The sequence below is a fragment of the Oncorhynchus clarkii genome, chromosome 24 (genome assembly GCF_045791955.1).
Source record: "Oncorhynchus clarkii lewisi isolate Uvic-CL-2024 chromosome 24, UVic_Ocla_1.0, whole genome shotgun sequence".
NCBI lineage: Eukaryota > Metazoa > Chordata > Actinopteri > Salmoniformes > Salmonidae > Oncorhynchus > Oncorhynchus clarkii.
Genome location: NC_092170.1, coordinates 29,041,780 through 29,062,596, shown reverse-complemented (window position 1 = coordinate 29,062,596; position 20,817 = coordinate 29,041,780). Strand labels below are relative to the sequence as shown.

The following is a 20,817-nucleotide window of genomic DNA, read 5'->3' as shown; positions in this document are numbered from 1 at the left end:
GTCTATGTCAGATGTCTGCATCACTGTCTGTGTGTTGTTGCTCTCTGGGAGTCTGTCACAGTTCGGTCAGCCTCACCACTCCTACAGTGTACTTGGGGAGGCTTTTTTAATCTTCCAAGGTTGCTGATTCCTGGAATTAACCCACACACACATTCTCAAAGTATCTAAGCATTCTAAGGGCACAATGGCTCTGATATTTCACACTTACCTAAAGTGATACCCAGGCAAACATACTGAAACATACAGTACACACACATTCAACCCTTCCCTAATCTCCATCTCCAAGGTGTTTTGGGGAGGACACGTGTATCTCCATCCCGGACATCGATGCAGTGGTGATGGTGCTGCAGCCCAGTGAACCCAGGATCACTATAGCTGGGGTGGACAGACTGACCAGGCCAGCAGCTGACCTCAGAGGACCAGCCGGACTCACTCTGTTCCAGGACCTTCACATCATCAGTACTGTCACCAAGGGAGACACAGCCTCACACCATACAGGTACAGGGTACAGGCATAGAGGCGTGTGTGTGTGTGTGTGTGTGTGTGTGTGTGTGTGTGTGTGTGTGTGTGTGGTGTGTGTGTGTGTGTGTGTGTGTGTGTGTGTGTGTGTGTGTGTGTGTGTGTGTGTGTGTGTGTGTGTGTGTGTGTGTGGTAGAGAAATGGATAGACACTGGGTGCAAACCAGAGCGAAAGAGAGACAGAGAGAGACAGAGAGAGCTCAATAAACAGAGAATAGCAGAGGGGTAATGATGATATGGTCCGAAAGGGGACAGCACCACTAAACTATTTGATTAAACTCTGGAGTGTACAACATCTCCTCTTATTATAGAATTTCATCAACTTCTCTCTACACAAACACACACACACACACACACACACCATTAGCCACACACTCCTAGTCACAGAAGACTTGGTTAATCTATAGCTTCCAGCTGTGGTCTCCATTTCAGAGGCAAAACATGAGGAGGAAAGAGAGAGTCTGAGTCCTGAAAGCGATGCAGGGTTTTTTTCCAACTCCCTGGCAATGGAGCGAGTGAAACCTCTGGTTATCGCTGTCTAATTGGCAGCTAAAGCGTCAAGGCTGAGTCAGAGCTGTTCTGTGTTGATCCCAGTCTCTGCTCTGAGAAGACAAGAGCTGGTATTAAAAGGTCATTTCCATTTGCAGTTCAGCCAGGCAGGAACCCATAGAATCATTTGTCTGGTAAGCAGAGGTCTTAGTCAGCAGGGGGCTGGACTGTAGATGCTGGGGAGAGAAGGAGAGAGGGAGGGAGAGCAAGTCTTAAGGCCAGTAGTACAGGACAGCTCTGTTCTGCCTCCCCCTCCATTCACAGTTTCTTTAGAAGTCATAAATTTGGCTCACACAGCAGGATTAGACAGGTACTTAGTGTGGAGAAAGGGTCACCAGTCACTAACCTGACTAGGACTGGTTAACCCCGTTCCGCTAGCGGAACCCCTCGCCAACAGCAAATTAAATTGCAGGGCGCCAAATTCAATCAACAGAAATCTCATAATTCAATTTTCTCAAACATACAAGTATTAGGCACCATTTTAAAGATACAATTCTTGTTAATCCAACCACAGTGAGACTGAGTTTGCGTATCTCGCGTGGGTAGGCAGACCTTTCCATTAAAATGGACCTCTATAGGAGAAAGCCCTGCCTCCAGCTGTTTGCTTAGAAATTCTAGGGACAATTAGGAGGCCTGTGTCTTGTGACCGTAGAGTACGTGTAGGTATGTACGGCAGGACCAAATCAGAGAGATAGGTAGGAGCAAGCCCGTGTAGTGCTTTGTAGGTTAGCAGTAAATCCTTGAAATCAGTCCTTGCATTGACAGGAAGCCAGTGTAGGGAGGCTAGCACTGGAGTGATATGATCACATTTTTGGTTCAGGTCAGGATTCTAGCAGCCGCATTTAGCACTAACTGTCTCTCTCTCAATTCAATTCAATTCAAGGGGCTTTATTGGCATGGGAAACGTGTTAACATTGCCAAAGCAAGTGAGGTAGATAATATATAAAGTGAAATAAACAATAATAATTAACAGTAACCATTACACATACAGGAGTTTCAAAACAATAAAGACAATACAATGTCAAATGGTTAAAAGACACAAGATAAAATAAATAAACATAAATATGGGTTGTATTTACAATGGTGTTTGTTCTTCACTGGTTGCCCTTTTCTTGTAGCAACAGGTCACAAATCTTGCTGATGTGATGGCACACAGTGGAATTTCACTCAGTAGATATGGGAGTTTATCAAAATTGGATTTGTTTTCGAATTCTTTGTGGATCTGTGTAATCTGAGGGAAATATGTGTCTCTAATATGGTCATACATTTGGGCATACACTGTCTCTCTCTCTGTGTCTCTCTCTCTCTCTCTGTCTCTCTCTCTGTGTCTCTCTCTCTCTCTGTCTCTCTCCGTCTCTCTCTGTCTCTCTCTCTCTGTCTCTCTCTCTCTCTGTCTCTGTGTCTCTCTCTGTGTCTCTCTCTCTCTGTCTCTCTCTCTGTCTCTCTCTGTGTCTCTCTCTCTTTCTCTGTCTCTCTGTCTCTCTCGCTCTCTCTCTCTCTCTCTTTCTTTCAGGTTTCACTGTTTGCCCTCGTATTCTCCTTTTCTCTTTCTTTGTTAGTCTCTCATACTCTTTCCTTACCACCAGCACATGCTCTCCTCTTCTCTCCACTGTGTCTCCAGTTATTTCTTAACTTTCCCTCTCCCCTCCCTCCATCTCTCTCTGCCTGTGTGTCTCAGGGGTTCTACTCAGCTCCAGATGTTTCCCCTCCTTCCCCCAGTTAGCACAGCTCTGCAATCAATCAAGCCTCAGCCAGGGATAGAGGAGACCCAGGGTCTCCCGGGAACCCTGCTGTTCCAGGGACAGCCCCTGCTCTGAGGAGTGCCTCACCGTAGGGAGGCTGTGGAGTGGGCATGGCAGGTACAGAGACACAGCAGGCTGAGAGGCATGGAGCGCTACAGAGACCTGTGTCTTACCGGTTAGCAGGCTGTACAGCAGACTCTGTGACATCAGGCTGGCTGATTGTGTAGCGATAGAGGGCGTGTTTGAACTGTGTTTTGGCTAAAATAGTTTGTTAGTTTAAGTTTGTTCGTGTGGAATTGTGGAATGAAACATTTTTGTCTTGGATAATGTTGTTGTGTACAGATGCATCTTAATTTGACCCTGCTTCTCACAGCAGGAAATTAATCCTGCAGCAATAGGAAATGTATGTGCTTTGTCATTAATGGACATTTTTGTAGGTGGTGATACAATTTTCATTAGGGTAAATTAAGGTTAGTTTAGTTAATTTGCACAGTTCGGAAATGTGTGTGTGCCGTTTAAGTTGAGTGAGGACAAAAACAGTTTATGAGCATTGCCTTATTTCTATTAGAGCATATTGGATGACTCTCATTCATTCACCCAGTTCAATGTAACATCGATGGGTTTAGGCTACTACACGATAATCTAATTTCCCCGATACCCATCATGAGGTTGCTATAACCTAGCCTAGCCGACCTGCACACATGTCGAGAGAAAATGTTTAGGTGACATTCAATACTGCCTTGCAAACGCTTGCGTGCATCTAGCTGATCTAAGGTGCAATCATTAGTCCAACAGTTTAACAAGAGAGTTTCTATTGGACAAATTCAGGTATGTTTATCACCGTTTCGCTCTCTTTGCTTCCATTTATGAAATGTTTGTCAACAGAATCGGCGGAATGAATAACACCCCTGGTCACGCATAAACACAGTTCACATTCATAGCAGCCACGTTGCATTCCTTCTCGCATCTATGTGCTCTCCTCTCACCTTTTTCCTTAGTTTGTGAACTTTAATGCACAACACATCAGCTGTATGTGACCAGGCGTAAAAACCTTTCCGCTAAACACAGCCTACATCGTTGTCACAATATGTGACCGACCGGTTCAAATCAGTCATATGTAGCATTTTAAATTGTGTTTTTTACATTGGATTAAAGAAGAGACTCAGCTACAAAGTTCTATATGACACCTTAAGGGAACATTTTGACATTTGCCATATGGTTAGTGAGAAAGTCCACAATGCAAATGTACGGTCCCTTACTAGATGTCCGACAACGTTTCTAAAATTTGCGGACGGGGTCGGGCCGTGCGGCAGGGCCGGATCTTCCAGGAAGTCATCAAATGAACTCTCTCTGACATTCGGTTTCCATTTTATTAAAAATGTTCAAATTTTGGTCATTTTTCCGCTCTCCCTGTAAATTCCACAAGAGGGCGAATGGAATCATATTGCAAATGTACAAAACATCACCAATCACGACGTGGCCTTATCTCCTAAACGAAAAAGATTTTGAATATGAAACTTGGTGAGCATAGGTTTGGCATAATGGGCAGTTTACCCCGAACAAGATGACATCTATGCCTCAACGGTTTTTGAGTTATGGACATTTTTCTGGTCAAAAATGAAAATAGAGCAATAATTTTTCCGCTTCACGTCAAAGTAATGGAACCTACGGTGTCAATAAAAAAAGAATCAGCCATGTATCTATCGTCATTTAAGAGAAATCGTACAATGTCAAATTAGTGATCTTCAAAAATATATATATTTTTTTAAGTTACAGATCCAGTTGCAGCGTGTTCATACAAATCTTTTTAAAGTGTGCTTCGGAGCTCTGCGAGATTTCTGTGATTTTCTGTGATTTTCTGAATTAACACACACTTACTAAACCCTCCATAAATAAGTCAGTTCTTAACATAAAACTCAAAATTCAATAAGTGCCTACCCCAAGGAGGATATGTGTTGACTTTCAGCTTCATGTGCCAACCGGAAGTGCCTTAAAATGGTGTCATAGGTGCTGTTTCGAAGGGTTAAAAAGGTCAGATCTTTTTAAAAATAAAATAAAAATGATGATAATAAAGCATGACTAAAGTATGTTCATACAGTTCTTATACATGTGTAATTCACACAAAAATCGAAAGAATTTAGAAAAACGGTCCAGAAAGCACTTTTTTGTTAAGGGGGTAAGTTTTTCAAAATGTTACTTTTGGGTCTTGACTTGTGTTACATTTGCAATATGAAAAATCACAGTGGAGCGCACTCGCCATCTGTTGGATTTTTGCAGTGCTACATTTGGCATTTGCCATATGGCATTTGCAATCAACTTTGAATGAAACAACGCCGAATTGAGTGGTATTGGACACTGTGTATATGGTTTGTACAGTGCCAATGACTTCCCATTCATTTTTGTACATTTCAGGGGGGTGTTCCCTTACATACACTACAGTTGAGGAACAATGAGAAAGTAATTTTGCTTTGAATGTTGCTAAACTTGTAAACTCACTTTTGAGAAATTGGCCTTTGAATGTTTTGGTACTACTACTGGAGAGCCCTTCTTTGTCTAAACCCAGAGCGTCGATGACTGCAACTGTGCTGTCAGTAAATTTAGAGCGTTTCGCTCTCATTGCGTTCAGAGAGCACACTTTATGCTCTGGCCAATGAGTAGGGTTGATCCGAACATTCTGACCTCACAACGGCAGTCAAGCATCCAAGCTAAATGGCTAACATTGGCTAGCTTGCTAGCTACTTCCAGACACAAATTAGAGAACACCCCACTCTGACCATTTTACTCACCCTAGCAGAGCTGGTAAGGCAGTTTTCATGTTATCCAGAGCATTGGTGACTGAAACTGTGCTGCTGTCAACAATTGAATTACTGTACCCTTTTTTGCCGACGTTTACTGACATCGACCATATTCAACGGGTGTTGAAGGTTCGTAAATTAATCAGTTATTCTACACTCTGGCACACTCAGATGAGTATTTTATTAAGACATGTATCTTGCTAGCTAGCTAGCTAAACAATGAACCATAATCCCAACTCATGATGTTACTACCCTGCATGAATCTGCAGGTAGCTAACCAACCAGGTTCAATGTTAGCTAGCTAACAATAGGCTATAACTAGTCAAGCAAATGGCTCTGAGATAAGAATAATAAGATCATACACATAATATTAGCTAACGAGCCAGCCAGCTAACGTTTGCTAGCTAACAGTACGCTTTAACTTGAAATGAAACCACTTCCTGTCAAAATTGGAGACATGTAATATCTGAAAATGTAGCTAGCTATACTATCTTACCCATATACATCATGGATGGATGCATCTCCTGTCGGATGCCATGGTAGCCCTTAATTTGAAGATGACACAGGCTATTTCTCCATCTTCTTAGCTACTGTATCATACTCAAATTCCACTAATTTCAAAACTCAACATACACATAATGTTAGCTAGCGTGCCAGCCAGCTAACGTTAGCTAGCTAACAGTACACTTTAACTTGACATTAGGCTTATGCTGTTTAACTACACGATGCATTTTTAAAAAGTATGCGTTAGACAGGATAACCTAGACATACTGACCAGCTCAAATAGACAGACGCGTGCTATATGGCAGACCAATCCAAACTCATCTCTCTGCATGTCCAGCCCACTCATTATCTCAGCCAATCATGACTAGCGGGAAGGTTGCAGACTTTTTCTGTGGCTAAACCAACTAGGCTCGTAATTTAACAATTGTATTCATATTTGCAGATGCATACAAGATTGTTATTAAGGCACATGAAATTCACATGGTCGAGAAGGAATTTCTGCCAAAATGTTGCATTTTGATAAAAAATAACAAGTTTACGTTCAAACGGCTCTCCTAGTGACCCGCGACATACGCCAAGTTTCCTGAAACGAGTCGCATATTAGCTAAAGTAACGTCATAGTCAACATAGCTAAAATAACTAATAGTAACACGTTAGTAAACACGCTAAAATCATGCAGTAACGTTACAGTGTATAGTCAGGTAGCAGTTTAACAGGTACACCGGCGGACCCCAGTGACAATAAATTAGTAATACTAAAAGCTTACCTTGACTTGGAAGAGTTCCAGTGTTGTGTTGGATAGTCATAGCCAGCTAGCTAACATAGCATCCCTCTGTTTAAGCAGGGTGTTTGAGTAGGCTTAACTAGCTTGCTGTTATGCTCGTCATTGGAAGGAGTAGACCAAGGTGCAGCGTGGTAGGCGTACATCTTTCTTTTATTGATGACAGAAAAAATACAAACCGAAATGCACAGTTGTGTAGGGCTGGAAAGCAACAGTACAAAAACAAGATCCCATCAACTACAGGTGGAAAAAAGGCTGCCTAAGTATGATTGGGAACCATACCCGGCCAACAAAGAAATAGAAAACATAGATTGCCCACCCAAGTCATACCCTGACCTAACCAAATAGAGAATTAAAATGATCTCTAAGGTCAGGGTTGTGACACTTGATGCACTTTCTAGCTAAGTAAGTGAAACTGAAACTGAAAACAAATGACAATCTCTAGCTCTCTCTTGCCTCTCCTTCATTTTGAAGAAATTCAAATTTGTTCATAACCGTTCAACAGTTGTGTTCAGTTAAGTTCAACAGTTATGTTCAACTGTTCATAACTGTTCTTTCTCTCTCTTTAATTTAACTACTCACTGCAGTTTATGCACTGCTGTGTTAGCTAGCTGTATCTTGTGCTTTCAGTACTAGATTCATTATTTGATCATTTGATTGGGTGAACAACATGTCAGTTCATGCTGCAAGAGCGCTGATAGGTTGGAGGACATCCTCCAGAAGTTGTTATAATTACTGTGTAAGTCTATGCAAGGGGTGAGAACCATGAGCCTACTAGGTTTTGTATTGAAGTCGAATATACCCAGAGGAGGACAGAAGCTAGCTGTCCTCCGGCTACACCATGGTGCTACTCTACAGAGAACTGTTGAGGCTACTGTAGACCTTCATTGCAAAATAGTGTGTTTTAATAAATGATTTGGTGACGTGAATTTATTTAGTATAGTTTTATCTAAAAAGGACAACTTTTTAAAAATGTTTTACAATTTTTTTTTTTATAAGAAATTCACTAAGGATTTCTCCCCTTCCTCCTCTAAGGAGCCTCCACTGGTGTGTATGTGTGTGTGTGTGTGTATGTAACGGATGTGAAACAGCTAGCTTAGTTAGCGGTGCGCGCTAAATAGCGTTTCAATCGGTGACGTCACTTGCTCTGAGACCTTGTAGTAGTGGTTTCCCTTGCTCTGCAAGGGCTGCGGCTTTTGTGGAGCGATGGGTAACGATGCTTCGTGAGTGACTGTTGATGTGTGCAGAGAGTCCCTGGTTTGCGCCCGGGTATGGGCGAGGGGACGGTCTAAAATTATACTGTTACATTGATGCTGTTGACCTGGATCACTGGTTGCTGCAGAAAAGGAGGAAGGTCAAAAGGGGGGTGAGGGTAACAGATGTGAAACGGCTAGTTTAGTTAGCGGTGCGCGCTAAATAGCGTTTCAAACGGTGACGTCACTTGCTCTGAGACCTTGAAGTAGTGGTTCCCCGCGGCTTTTGTGGAGCGATGGGTAACGATGCTTCGTGGGTGACTGTTGTTGATGTATGCAGAGAGTCCCTGGTTCGCGCCCGGATATGGGCGAGGGGACGGTAAAAAGGTCATACTGTTACGTGTGTGTGTGTGTGTGTGTGTGCGTGCGTGCGTGCGTGCGTGCGTGCGTGTGCGTGCGCGTGCGTGCGTGCGTGCGTGCGTGCGTACATGCATTCTCACATGTGTGTGTTTCAGCGGGCAGGCCGGGGGTCCAGGAGGAGATCATTCATAACCTGGACTACTGTGACATCCTGGTGCTGGGGGAGGAGCTGAGGCCAGAGCAGGAGAGTCTCCAGCTGCAGCGTAGCACCCTGCTGGGGAAACACCTGGACGCCACCAACTCCACCTCCGGCATGTCTATATACGGTAAGTTACCATGTAAACGTCACATTTCCTGACCTCTAATCCCTATCTAACTTCTGACTCCTACCCCAACTCCAACTCCACCTCTGGCATGCCTCCATCTATGTTACCATGCAAACACCTAACCATAACCCCTATCTTCCTCTATAACCATAACCCCTATCTTTCTCTATATCCATAACCCCTATCTTCCTCTATAACCACAACCCCATATCTTCCTCAATAACTGTAACCCCTATCTTCCTCTATATCCATAACCCCTATCTTCCTCTATAACCATAACCCCTATCTTCCTCTGTAACCATTACCCCTATCTTCCTCTATAACCATAACCCCTATCTTCCTCTATAACCATAACCCCTATCTTCCTCTATATCCATAACCCCTATATTCCTCTATATACATAACCCCTATCTTCCTCTATATCCATAACCCCTATCTTCCTCTATATCCGTAACCCCTATCTTCCTCTATATCCATAACCCCTATATTCCTCTATATACATAACCCCTATCTTCCTCTACACCCATAACCCCTATCTTCCTCTATATCCATAACCCCTATCTTCCTCTATATCCATAACCCCTATCTTCCTCTATATCCATAACCCCTATCTTCCTCTATAACCATAACCCCTATCTTTGTCTATAACCATAACCCCTATCTTCCTCTATATCCATAACCCTTATCTTCCTCTATATCCATAACCCCTATCTTCCTCTATAACCATAACCCCTATCTTCCTCTATAACCATAACCCCTATCTTCCTCTATATCCATAACCCCTATCTTCCTCTATAACCATAACCCCTATCTTCCTCTATAACCAGAACCCCTATCTTCCTCTATATCCATAACCCCTATCTTCCTCTATATCCATAACCCCTATCTTCCTCTATATCCATAACCCCTATCTTCCTCTATAACCATAACCCCTATCTTTGTCTATAACCATAACCCCTATCTTCCTCTATATCCATAACCCTTATCTTCCTCTATATCCATAACCCCTATCTTCCTCTATAACCATAACCCCTATCTTCCTCTATAACCATAACCCCTATCTTCCTCTATATCCATAACCCCTATCTTCCTCTATAACCATAACCCCTATCTTCCTCTATATCCAGAACCCCTATCTTCCTCTAAATCCATAACCCCTGATCTATGATACTGGTAGTGACCATAGGAATGTGTCCACCATCTCTCTCAGGTGTGGACTCCATGTCCAATTATGAGCAGGTGATCAGGCAGGTGCATTACCACAACTGGCACCCCGCCCAGACCCCAGACAGGAAGTTCCGTCTCACCTGCTCTGAGCTAAACGGACGCTACACCAGCAATGAGTTCACCCTGGAGGTCAGTGGACTAGAGAGCGGAACGATAAAAATACAGGAATTCCAATGTTCCTGTGCTTCCAGAAATTATAATTGATTAAACATTTCCTGCCCTGAGACCCTTTGCCTTTTCAACTTGCTCTTTCCAGAAAATCTCTGACGGTTCTGTGTGTAATAGTCCTTATTTGGAATATACTCCTACATTTACTGAGACATTTATTATACCTGTAACCTTGCTCTCTATTCTTGCCCCGCCCAGATTAGTGTACTCCACAAATCAGAGGCTGGGAAGCATGTCAATCACATGGTAGCCCCGTCCCAGTACATGCAAGTCGTTCCTCATCTGGCCATGGTCCACAGTCTATACCCCACACACGGTCCAGGTAAGACTATAGAATCATCAGTCTATACCCCACACACAGCTCAGGTAGGACTTACCATAGGATAATTCTGTTCCAGCCCAACACACCTTTTAACACACCTCTGTGTCTGTGTGTGTGTGTGTGTGTGTGTGTGTGTGTGTGTGAGAGAGAGAAGAAACTGGACTACAGTGCTATTGGAGAATGGGGAGGACTCTGCGTGCATGTGTAAATAGCTACTATTATTGAACACACAGAGAGAGAGAGAGCGAGAGAAAAACATACAACATTTAAAATCCATGTAAACAAACAACAATTGTGCGGTTTAAACAGGCAAAAAAAACACATCTCTTCCCACAGGGCCGTGTGGTGAGACAGGGATGCAGCTTAAGCCCCAGCCTCTTCAACATACAGTGAGGGAAAAAAAGTATTTGATCCCCTGCTGATTTTGTACGTTTGCCCACTGACAAAGAAATGATCAGTCTATAATTTTAATGGTAGGTTTATTTGAACAGTGAGATACAGAATAACAACAACAAAAATCCAGAAAAACGCATGTCAAAAATGTTATAAATTGATTTGCATTTTAATGAGGGAAATAAGCATTTGACCCCTCTGCAAAACATTACTTAGTACTTGGTTGCAAAACCCTTGTTGGCAATCACAGAGGTCAGACGTTTCTTGTAGTTGGCCACCAGGTTTGCACACATTTCAGGAGGGATTTTGTCCCACTCCTCTTTGCAGATCTTCTCCAAGTCATTAAGGTTTCGAGGCTGACGTTTGGCAACTCGAACCTTCAGCTCCCTCCACAGATTTTCTATGGGATTAAAGTCTGGAGACTGGCTAGGCCACTCCAGGAGCTTAATGTGCTTCTTCTTGAGCCACTCCTTTGTTGCCTTGGCCATGTGTTTTGGGCCATTGTCATGCTGGAATACCCATCCACGACCCATTTCCAATGCCCTGACTGAGGGAAGGAGGTTCTCACTCAAGATTTGATGGTACATGTCCCCGTCCATCGTCCTTTTGATGCGGTGAAGTTGTCCTGTCCCCTTAGCAGAAAAACACTCCCAAAGCATAATGTTTCCACCTCCATGTTTGACGGTGGGGATGGTGTTCTTGGGGTCATCCTCCTCCTCCAAACACAGCAAGTTGAGTTGATGCCAAAGAGCTCCATTTTGGTCTCATCTGACCACAACACTTTCACCCAGTTGTCCTCTGAATAATTCAGATGTTTATTGGCAAACTTCAGACGGGCATGTATATGTGCTTTCTTGAGCAGGGGGACCTTGCGGGCGCTGCAGGATTTCAGTCCTTCACGGCGTAGTGTGTTACTAATTGTTTTGTTGGTGACTATGGTCCCAGCTGCCTTGAGATCATTGACAAGATCCTCCCATGTAGTTCTGGGCTGATTCCTCATGATTCTCATGGTTCTCATGATCATTGCAACTCCACGAGGTGAGATCTTGCATGGAGCCCCAGGCCGAGGGAGATTGACAGTTATTTAGTGTTTCTTCCATTTGCGAATAAATACACCAACTATTGCCACCTTCCCACCAAGCTGCTTGGCGATGGTCTTGTAGCCCATTCCAGCCTTGTGTAGGTCTACAATCTTGTCCTGACATCCTTGGAGAGCTCTTAAGTCTTGGCCATGGAGGAGAGATTGGAATCTGATTGGTTGATTGCTTCTGTGGACAGGTGTCCTTTATACAGGTAACAAGCTGAGATTAGGAGCACTCCATTTAAGAGTGTGCTCCTAACCTCAGCTCGTTACCTGTATAAAAGACACCTGGGAGAAGGAAATCTTTCTGACTGAGAGGGGGTCAAATACTTTCACTCATTAAAATGCAAATCAATTTATAACCTTTTTTGACATGTGTTTTTCTGGATTTTTTTGTTGTTATTCTGTCTCTCACTGTTCAAATAAACCTACCATTAAAATTATAGACTGATAATTTCTTTGTCAGTGGGCAAACTTACAAAATCAGCAGGGGATCAACTACTTTTTTCCCTCACTGTATATATATCAATGAATTGGCGAGGGCACTAGAACAGTCTGCAGAACCCGGCCTCACCCTACTAGAATCTGAAGTCAAATGTCTACTGTTTGCTGATGATCTGGTGCTTATGTCACCAACCAAGGAGGGCCTACAGCAGCACCTAGATCTTCTGCACAGATTATGCCAGTCCTTGGCCCTGACAGTACATCTCAGTAAGACCAAAATAATGGTGTTCCAAAAAAGGTTCAATCGCAAGGACCAGAAATACAAATACTATCTTGACACCGTTGCCCTAGAGCACACAAAAACTATACATACCTTGGCCTAAACATCAGCGCTACAGGTAACTTCCACAAAGCTGTGAACTATCTGAGAGACAAGGCAAGAAGGGCATTCTATGCCATCAAAAGGAACATAAAATTCGACTTACCAATTAGGATCTGGCTAAAAATACCTGAATCAGTTATAGAACCCATTGCCCTTTGCGGTTGTGAAGTTTGGGGTCCGATCACCAACCAAGAATTCACTAAATGGACCAACACCAAATTGAGACTGTATGCAGAATTCTGCAAAAATATCCTCTGTGTACAACGTAAAACACCAAATAATGCATGCAGGGCAGAATTAGGCCGATACCCGCTATTTATCAAAATCCAGAAAAGAGCCATCAAATTCTACAACCACCTAAAAGGAAGCGATTCCCAAACCTTCCACAACAAAGCCATCACCTGCAGAGAGATGAACCTGGAGAAGAGTCCCCTCAGCAAGCTGGTCCTGGGGCTCTATTCACAAACACAGACAGACCCAACAGAGCCCCAGGACAAACCCAAACTTAAGGATATCTTTGACTATGGACAGACTCAGTGAGCATAACCTTGTTATTGAGAAAGGCCTCCGAAGGCAGACCTGGCTCTCAAGAGAAGACAGGCACTTCTGTGAGTTCTGTGAGTGTAATGTTACTGAGAGAGAGAGAGAGAGAGGAGAAAGCGAGAGAGAGAGAGAGAGAGAGAGAGAGAGAGGAGAAAGCGAGAGAGAGAGAGAGAGAGGGAGGAGAAAGCGAGAGAGAGAGAGAGAGGGAGGAGAAAGCGAGAGAGAGAGGGAGCTGAAAGCGAGAGAGAGAGGGAGCTGAAAGCGAGAGAGAGAGGGAGCTGAAAGCGAGAGAGATAGAGGGAGCTGAAAGCGAGAGAGAGAGAGGGAGCTGAAAGCGAGAGAGAGAGAGGGAGCTGAAAGCGAGAGAGAGAGAGCAGAAAGCGAAAGAGAGAGAGGGAGGAGAAAGCGAGAGAGGGAGCTGAAAGCGAGAGAGAGAGGGAGGAGAAAGCGAGAGACAGAGAGATAGAGAGGGAGGAGAAAGCGAGAGAGGGAGCTGAAAGCGAGAGAGAGAGGGAGCTGAAAGCGAGAGAGAGAGGGAGCTGAAAGCGAGAGAGAGAGGCAGCTGAAAGCGAGAGAGAGAGGGAGCAGAGAGAGAGAGAGAGAGAGAGAGAGAGAGAGAGAGAGAGAGAGAGAGAGAGAGAGAGAGAGAGAGAGAACACATGAGAAGTGTGCATGGAGGGGTGTCTTTAATGAAGTGAATAATGTAGATTGTTCTGTTGGGAGACCGTACAGACTCTCTGGTAACATTCTGTGTAGATTGTTCTATTTGGAGACCGTACAGACCCTCTAGTAACATTCTGTGTAGATTGTTCTGTTGGGAGACCGTACAGACTCTCTAGTAACATCTGTGTAGATTGTTCTGTTGGGAGACCGTACAGACTCTCTGGTAACATTCTGTGTAGATTGTTCTGTTGGGAGACCGTACAGACTCTCTAGTAACATTCTGTGTAGATTGTTCTGTTGGGAGACCGTACAGACTCTCTAGTAACATTCTGTGTAGATTGTACTGTTGGGAGACCGTACAGACTCTCTGGTAACATTCTGTGTAGATTGTTCTATTGGGAGACCGTACAGACCCTCTAGTAACATTCTGTGTAGATTGTTCTGTTGGGAGACCGTACAGACTCTCTAGTAACATTCTGTGTAGATTGTTCTGCTGGGAGACTGTACAGACTCTCTGGTAACATTCTGTGTAGATTGCTCTGTTGGGAGACCGTACAGACTCTCTGGTAACATTCTGTGTAGATTGTTCTGTTGGGAGACCGTACAGACTCTCTAGTAACATTCTGTGTAGATTGTTCTGTTGGGAGACCGTACAGACTCTCTGGTAACATTCTGTGTAGATTGTTCTATTGGGAGACCGTACAGACCCTCTGGTAACATTCTGTGTAGATTGTTCTGTTGGGAGACCGTACAGACTCTCTAGTAACATTCTGTGTAGATTGTTCTACTGGGAGACCGTACAGACTCTCTGGTAACATTCTGTGTAGATTGTTCTGTTGGGAGACCGTACAGACTCTCTAGTAACATTCTGTGTAGATTGTTCTGTTGGGAGACCGTACAGACTCTCTAGTAACATTCTGTGTAGATTGTTCTGTTGGGAGACCGTACAGACTCTCTGGTAACATTCTGTGTAGATTGTTCTATTGGGAGGCCGTACAGACCCTCTAGTAACATTCTGTGTAGATTGTTCTGTTGGGAGACCGTACAGACTCTCTAGTAACATTCTGTGTAGATTGTTCTGCTGGGAGACTGTACAGACTCTCTGGTAACATTCTGTGTAGATTGTTCTGTTGGGAGACCGTACAGACTCTCTAGTAACATTCTGTGTAGATTGTTCTGTTGGGAGACTGTACAGACCCTCCGGTAACATTCTGTGTGCATTCATGTATATACACTGGGGTGCCTTTAACATGAGAGAGATCAAAGGCTATGGATTGGTGTTTAAAAAATGATCTCTCTCCTCTCTTCTTTCTCCTCTCCCACACCCTCCCCCTCTCTCTGTAATAAGGAAGCAGACTGAATCAAATTACCAATTAGAAGAGTCCTCTGTAGCTGGATGAATACACACATCATATAATATCTTATCTGAAGGAGAGAGAGTTAGAAGGCAGGGTGTTGATGTTATTTTGAGAGTATAGTACAGATCAGCACAACCTCAACATTACAGATCTAAGACCTTCTCTCTCTGTGTGTGTGTGTGTGTGTGTGTGTGTGTGTGTGTGTGTGTGTGTGTGTGTGTGTGTGTGTGTGTGTGTGTGTGTGTGTGTGGTAATGCTCTCGTTATGTGTGTGTGCATACTGAATACCTGAGATGTTTTGGTTGTGTGCATAACCAAGTATTTGATATGCTTGTGGGTGCACCATGTTACTTAACATACAGTATATTAACATGACCTGTCCTTACCCCCCAGGAGTCCCCAGTGCTGCCACAGTGGTGATAGTGATCTGTATCGCCGCCCTGGTGGTGGTGGTTGTGCTAGGCATCTACCGTATTCACCTGACACACCAACAGGAGGGCAGGAGCTCAGACACAACCAAAGAGAGCGAGCTGGACTGGGATGACTCAGCGCTCAATATCACAGTCAATCCTATGGAGGTAAGGGGAAGAGGGGGACTGAAAACAAAACCGTGGGGGAGGAAGGTGAGTGTTGTACGGACCAGATGTTGGAACAGCCTTAAGTGCAGTCAGGATCAGGGCGAAATACTGTCCAGTTTATTAACAGTGACAGGGGGTTCCAGGTGAATGACAAGATCCCATGAATAGTTACATCATCAACAAAGGTATTTACTAAATTAACAGACTCTCGAAGTACAGGTTTGAATAGAAATCAAAAACCTAAGTCTCAATCAGGCCTACCCTGCCAAACCAACTTTAGTTGTGGTATACCAGGCTATGAACAGCCTCCCACACAGCTCACATACCAAACCAACTGTAGCAGGTTGGGGTATACCAGGCTATGAATAGCCTCCCACACAGCTCACATACCAAACCAACTATAGCAGGTTGGGGTATACCAGGCTATGGACAGCCTCCCACACAGCTCACATACCAAACCAACTGTAGCAGGTTGGGGTATACCAGGCTATGGACAGCCTCCCACATACCTCACATACCAAACCAACTGTAGCAGGTTGGGGTATACCAGGCTATGAACAGCCTCCCACACAGCTCACATACCAAATCAACTGTAGCAGGTTGGGGTATACCAGGCTATGAACAGCCTCCCACACAGCTCACATACCAAACCAACTGTTGCAGGTTGGGGTATACCAGGCTATGAACAGCCTCCCACACAGCTCACATACCAAACCAACTGTAGCAGGTTGGGGTATACCAGACTATGGACAGCCTCCCACACAGCTCACATACCAGGCTATGGACAGCCTCCCACACAGCTCACATACCAAACCAACTGTAGCAGGTTGGGGTATACCAGACTATGGACAGCCTCCCACACAGCTCACATACCAGGCTATGGACAGCCTCCCACACAGCTCACATACCAAACCAACTGTAGCAGGTTGGGGTATACCAGACTATGGACAGCCTCCCACACAGCTCACATACCAGGCTATGGACAGCCTCCCACATAGCTCACATACCAAACCAACTATAGCAGGTTGGGGTATACCAGACTATGGACAGCCTCCCACACAGCTCACATACCAGGCTATGGACAGCCTCCCACACAGCTCACACACCAGGCTATGGACAGCCTCCCACACAGCTCACATACCAAACCAACTGTAGCAGGTTGGGGTATACCAGGCTATGGACAGCCTCCCACACAGCTCACATACCAGAGCTAGAACATCAATCATAATTTAACCATAATAACAGGCATCTTCATTACACCCACATTTACATTCACGTAGTAAGTGTTCATGTCCACCTGAACATGGCATCCACTTGGAGGTTTGAAAAAGGGTAAATTACTGCATTTAAAGATTAAACTGAAATGTGTCACAATGCAACGTGACCAAACATTTCCTTGACACATAATTAGCCTTACGCAACAGTGGCAAATAAAGAAGATAACAACAGTATACCATTAGGATATATGATTTACTAGATATATGGGGGGAAATGAACACGCTTGTCACACCCTGACCTTAGAGCCTTTTTATTTCTCTATTTGGTTAGGTCGGGGTGTGATTTGGGTGGGCATTCTAGTTTGTCTATTTCTTTGTTGGCGGGTATGGTTCCCAATCAAAGGCAGCTGTCTATCAGTGTCTCTGATTAGGGATCATACTTAGGCAGCCCCTTTTCCCACCTTAGATTGTGGGATATTGTTTTTGCATAGTTGCTGTCTAGCCCTGCAGAACTTTATGTTCGGTTTTGTATTTTGTTGTTTTGTCGGAGTTTAGTATTCAAAATCATGAACACTTTCCACCCTGCGCTTTGGTCTCATTCATCTAACGACGAACGTAACAACGCTAAACAATTTATGGGGAAGGGGAATTTAAAAATGAGTGACGAGAGCTACTGAGTCAGCTTCATCACAGCATCTGAAATAGAGTGAGTAACTGAAGTTTGAGGGCAGAGGGACGAATGGGACATAGTGAAACAGAGTAGGATACACAAGGGCCACAGTAATCAGCTCCGGAACCTGTCACACACCTGTTGCCTCTCTGTGCCCCATGCAGAACTTCCAGGAGCCCCAGGGAGCTGAGGAAGAAGCCAGCGAAGAGGACGAGGAGGATGAGGAAGACGATGACATCACCAGCGCCGAGTCAAATGACAGCGAGGAGGAGGAGGAGGAGGTCCCAGGAGCTCTCAGTGTAAAACAGGGCAGCAAGAGGGGCCAGCTGGACTGGGACAACTCTACATTAACCTGCTGAATACAATCACACATACACACTGACGCACACACACACACACACACACACACAAACACTAATATACACACACACACGCTGAGGCATCAACATACACACAACCATAAAATCAATTGTTTAATCATGAGAGACGACCTGAGATTTTTCTCAATTGAATCAACATCTCCCCCTACTGGTGAAAATGGAAATGGTGATGAGAATAGAATGAGCACTAAAGTAATACACACGTGTCAAACACACACACACACACACACACACTCTGTCACACACGTGTCAAACCCGCACACACACACACTCATTCACTCACATACAAGCGAACAACGCCAGCCTGTACTCCATTTAAAAATACTCCTTTCCTTAATGTCAAATCATCTGGTGTTAACTAAAGGCTACAATGTGGTACTCCAATGCTGTACTACTATCTTGTGGTCCTGAGTCAGTACCACAGACCTCAAGCCCTAGTCCACAAGCTGACAGCTTATCTACTGTTTTATACTGTGATAAAACAACAAAACGAAATGTTAAAATACTCTATACAGCTGAAATTGCTCGTCAAACATCTGATTTCCACCTATTTTTTCAGGGTCTAAAATCTAATCTGAAAAACTGTGGTCCTATAGGTCGCCATGATCCTTTGTAATGGTTTCTTTCCCATAGGCACATAGTGGTACAGTCCACTGTGCTAGAGTTAGCTTGGTACAGTGAGATAGTTAAGATGGTACAGTCCAATATAGGGAAACTCCTTCAATCCTTACCATGTTATCTGTGTACAGTATATCATACCTTCTGTCCATTGCATCAAATAAAAATTGAAGGCATAACAAGAAAAACATATTATTGCATTGATTTGCAGTATTTTAATACCTGAAAAATATTTTGGAGGTTTGTTGCAATGGAATATATTTGATTTAATACTGCTTATTTAATCCTGGATGGGGTGTCCAGGTTATTTTAAAGAGTTATGCTGTCCCCCAATGGCACTAAACAGTCTTTATTTGTTTTTCGATTGATGTGCTGTTGGAGATGTTGTACTTACCTGAGGCATAGTCATGCAGGTGCCACATTACAGAATGTTCAGAAATGTGTTGCATAGAACTGACACGTTTCTCTGTCATGCAAAACAATAACCATGTCAGCTCTGTGCATTTAAATTCTATCTTCAATATTGTGTATATACATTGCACACAACTGAATAAGCACCCAGGTGAAAGTTGGCTTTTTCTGTTCTGTTTCTTGGACACACTACGAGAGAGGAGGAACCTTGTAAATGTGTATATGTTCCTCTTACCTGTAGATACTAACTAGAGTAGGTGACCCCGCCCTGAATCTAGCAAGCCCCTCCCTCTTTTCTTCTGTATGTATGCACATAACCCCGCCCATGTCAATTAAATCTGTACATATTACACCAAACCCTGCCCCGCTCTCTGTGTTTGTATCTCTATGTTCAGTTCATTCCAAATGGCTATGCTTTCTGTCTGCTAAGACAGGCAAGTTAAACCAACTTAAGCCCAACTTAAGCCCAACTTAAACTGGTTAATGGACATGTATAAGGTCTTCTATCGTTCTGTAGTCAATACCAGCAACCCCCCTTACCCCTATCTTACTCAGTCTGCCTAATATAAAATGTTACTTTACCTGGCATGAGGAGAAATTGAAAGTTTCTATTTTCTACATTTGGGTATTTGACTGTGTGACCCTGCTTGATGTAATCCTTTCCAGGGATAGTCCTTCGGTTCTATCTGGGAGAACCCTGTCTTGAAGAGCCCGTGTATAGCTAGCTACAAGTTCATGTAAAGTGTTCAGCAGTTGTGTAGGGTTACACCTGTGCTTGTGACGTGAGACCTTGTCCTCAACCTCCACCATGTTCCTTTCGGCTCCTGAACCCCTCTCACACCTGTACCCTTACCCCCTTGGAACTTTTGCTAGACTTTGCATCAACCCTCCCCAATGTTCTCCCAGAGTTTGTTTTAGAGGTGGAAGGTGAAAATAAATATGAACCTTTAAAATGGGTAAAAGCTTTTTTAGTTTTTCTTGACGTTTTCTTTGGACTGTTTTCTTTTGGATGGTCACTACAGCACTTTCTGTAAATGGACCAATAAAGAGTTGTTTTAGAATCTAGCTGTTTCTCTCGTTCATTCTGCAGTCACAGATCAATTTGTTCAATACAGAAAACAACTAGGGGGAATTAAAATGGAGTGGGAAATACTCAGCAGCCGGGTCACTAGTTAGTCATATAGTTAAGACTATGGACATTTTAGGCTATGGCATTTCAAAGCTATGAAAGGTATTAGGCCCATCTAACCGTTTAAACTGAGGGCAATACTCAACACAGCATCTTCATTGCGAGAAGACGGATCACCTACAACTTCTGATTTGAAAGTTCACATTTAATCCAATGTCTCCATCTAGTGGACATATCTAGTGGTATGTTTGGTGGTGTTTATTCAACTTGTTTGTCACTGAGGAAATAGGCCATAGCGGACCCTATTATAGGGCTTGGAATTTCTTCGCGTTACGACATGATTACGGCCGCCGCGGACGCTATTATAAATACGTCATAGATGGCCGCAAGTTTACGTCATAGTAAAACAGTTTAGATATTCCCGCAAGATTCACATTTCGATCACACACCGACGTGCTGAAGAACG

General features: G+C 43.8%; 1 protein-coding gene across 2 annotated transcripts in view; it reads left to right on the top strand.

Moving 5' to 3' along the window:
• Nucleotides 1-19,583, top strand: part of LOC139383038 (calsyntenin-2-like) — a 480,760-nt gene extending 461,177 nt beyond the window's left edge. The window contains exons 12-17 of one of the 2 annotated variants that reach the window (XM_071127332.1): nucleotides 287-498; nucleotides 8,598-8,768; nucleotides 9,979-10,124; nucleotides 10,362-10,485; nucleotides 15,742-15,926; nucleotides 17,978-19,583. In XM_071127332.1, the coding sequence (XP_070983433.1) occupies nucleotides 287-498; nucleotides 8,598-8,768; nucleotides 9,979-10,124; nucleotides 10,362-10,485; nucleotides 15,742-15,926; nucleotides 17,978-18,172 (1,033 nt within the window). In that variant the 3' untranslated portion in view covers nucleotides 18,173-19,583. The remainder of the gene's footprint in view (nucleotides 1-286; nucleotides 499-8,597; nucleotides 8,769-9,978; nucleotides 10,125-10,361; nucleotides 10,486-15,741; nucleotides 15,927-17,977) is intronic. The other variant, XM_071127334.1, reaches the window with a different exon arrangement.
• The last annotated feature ends 1,234 nt before the right edge of the window (nucleotides 19,584-20,817 follow it).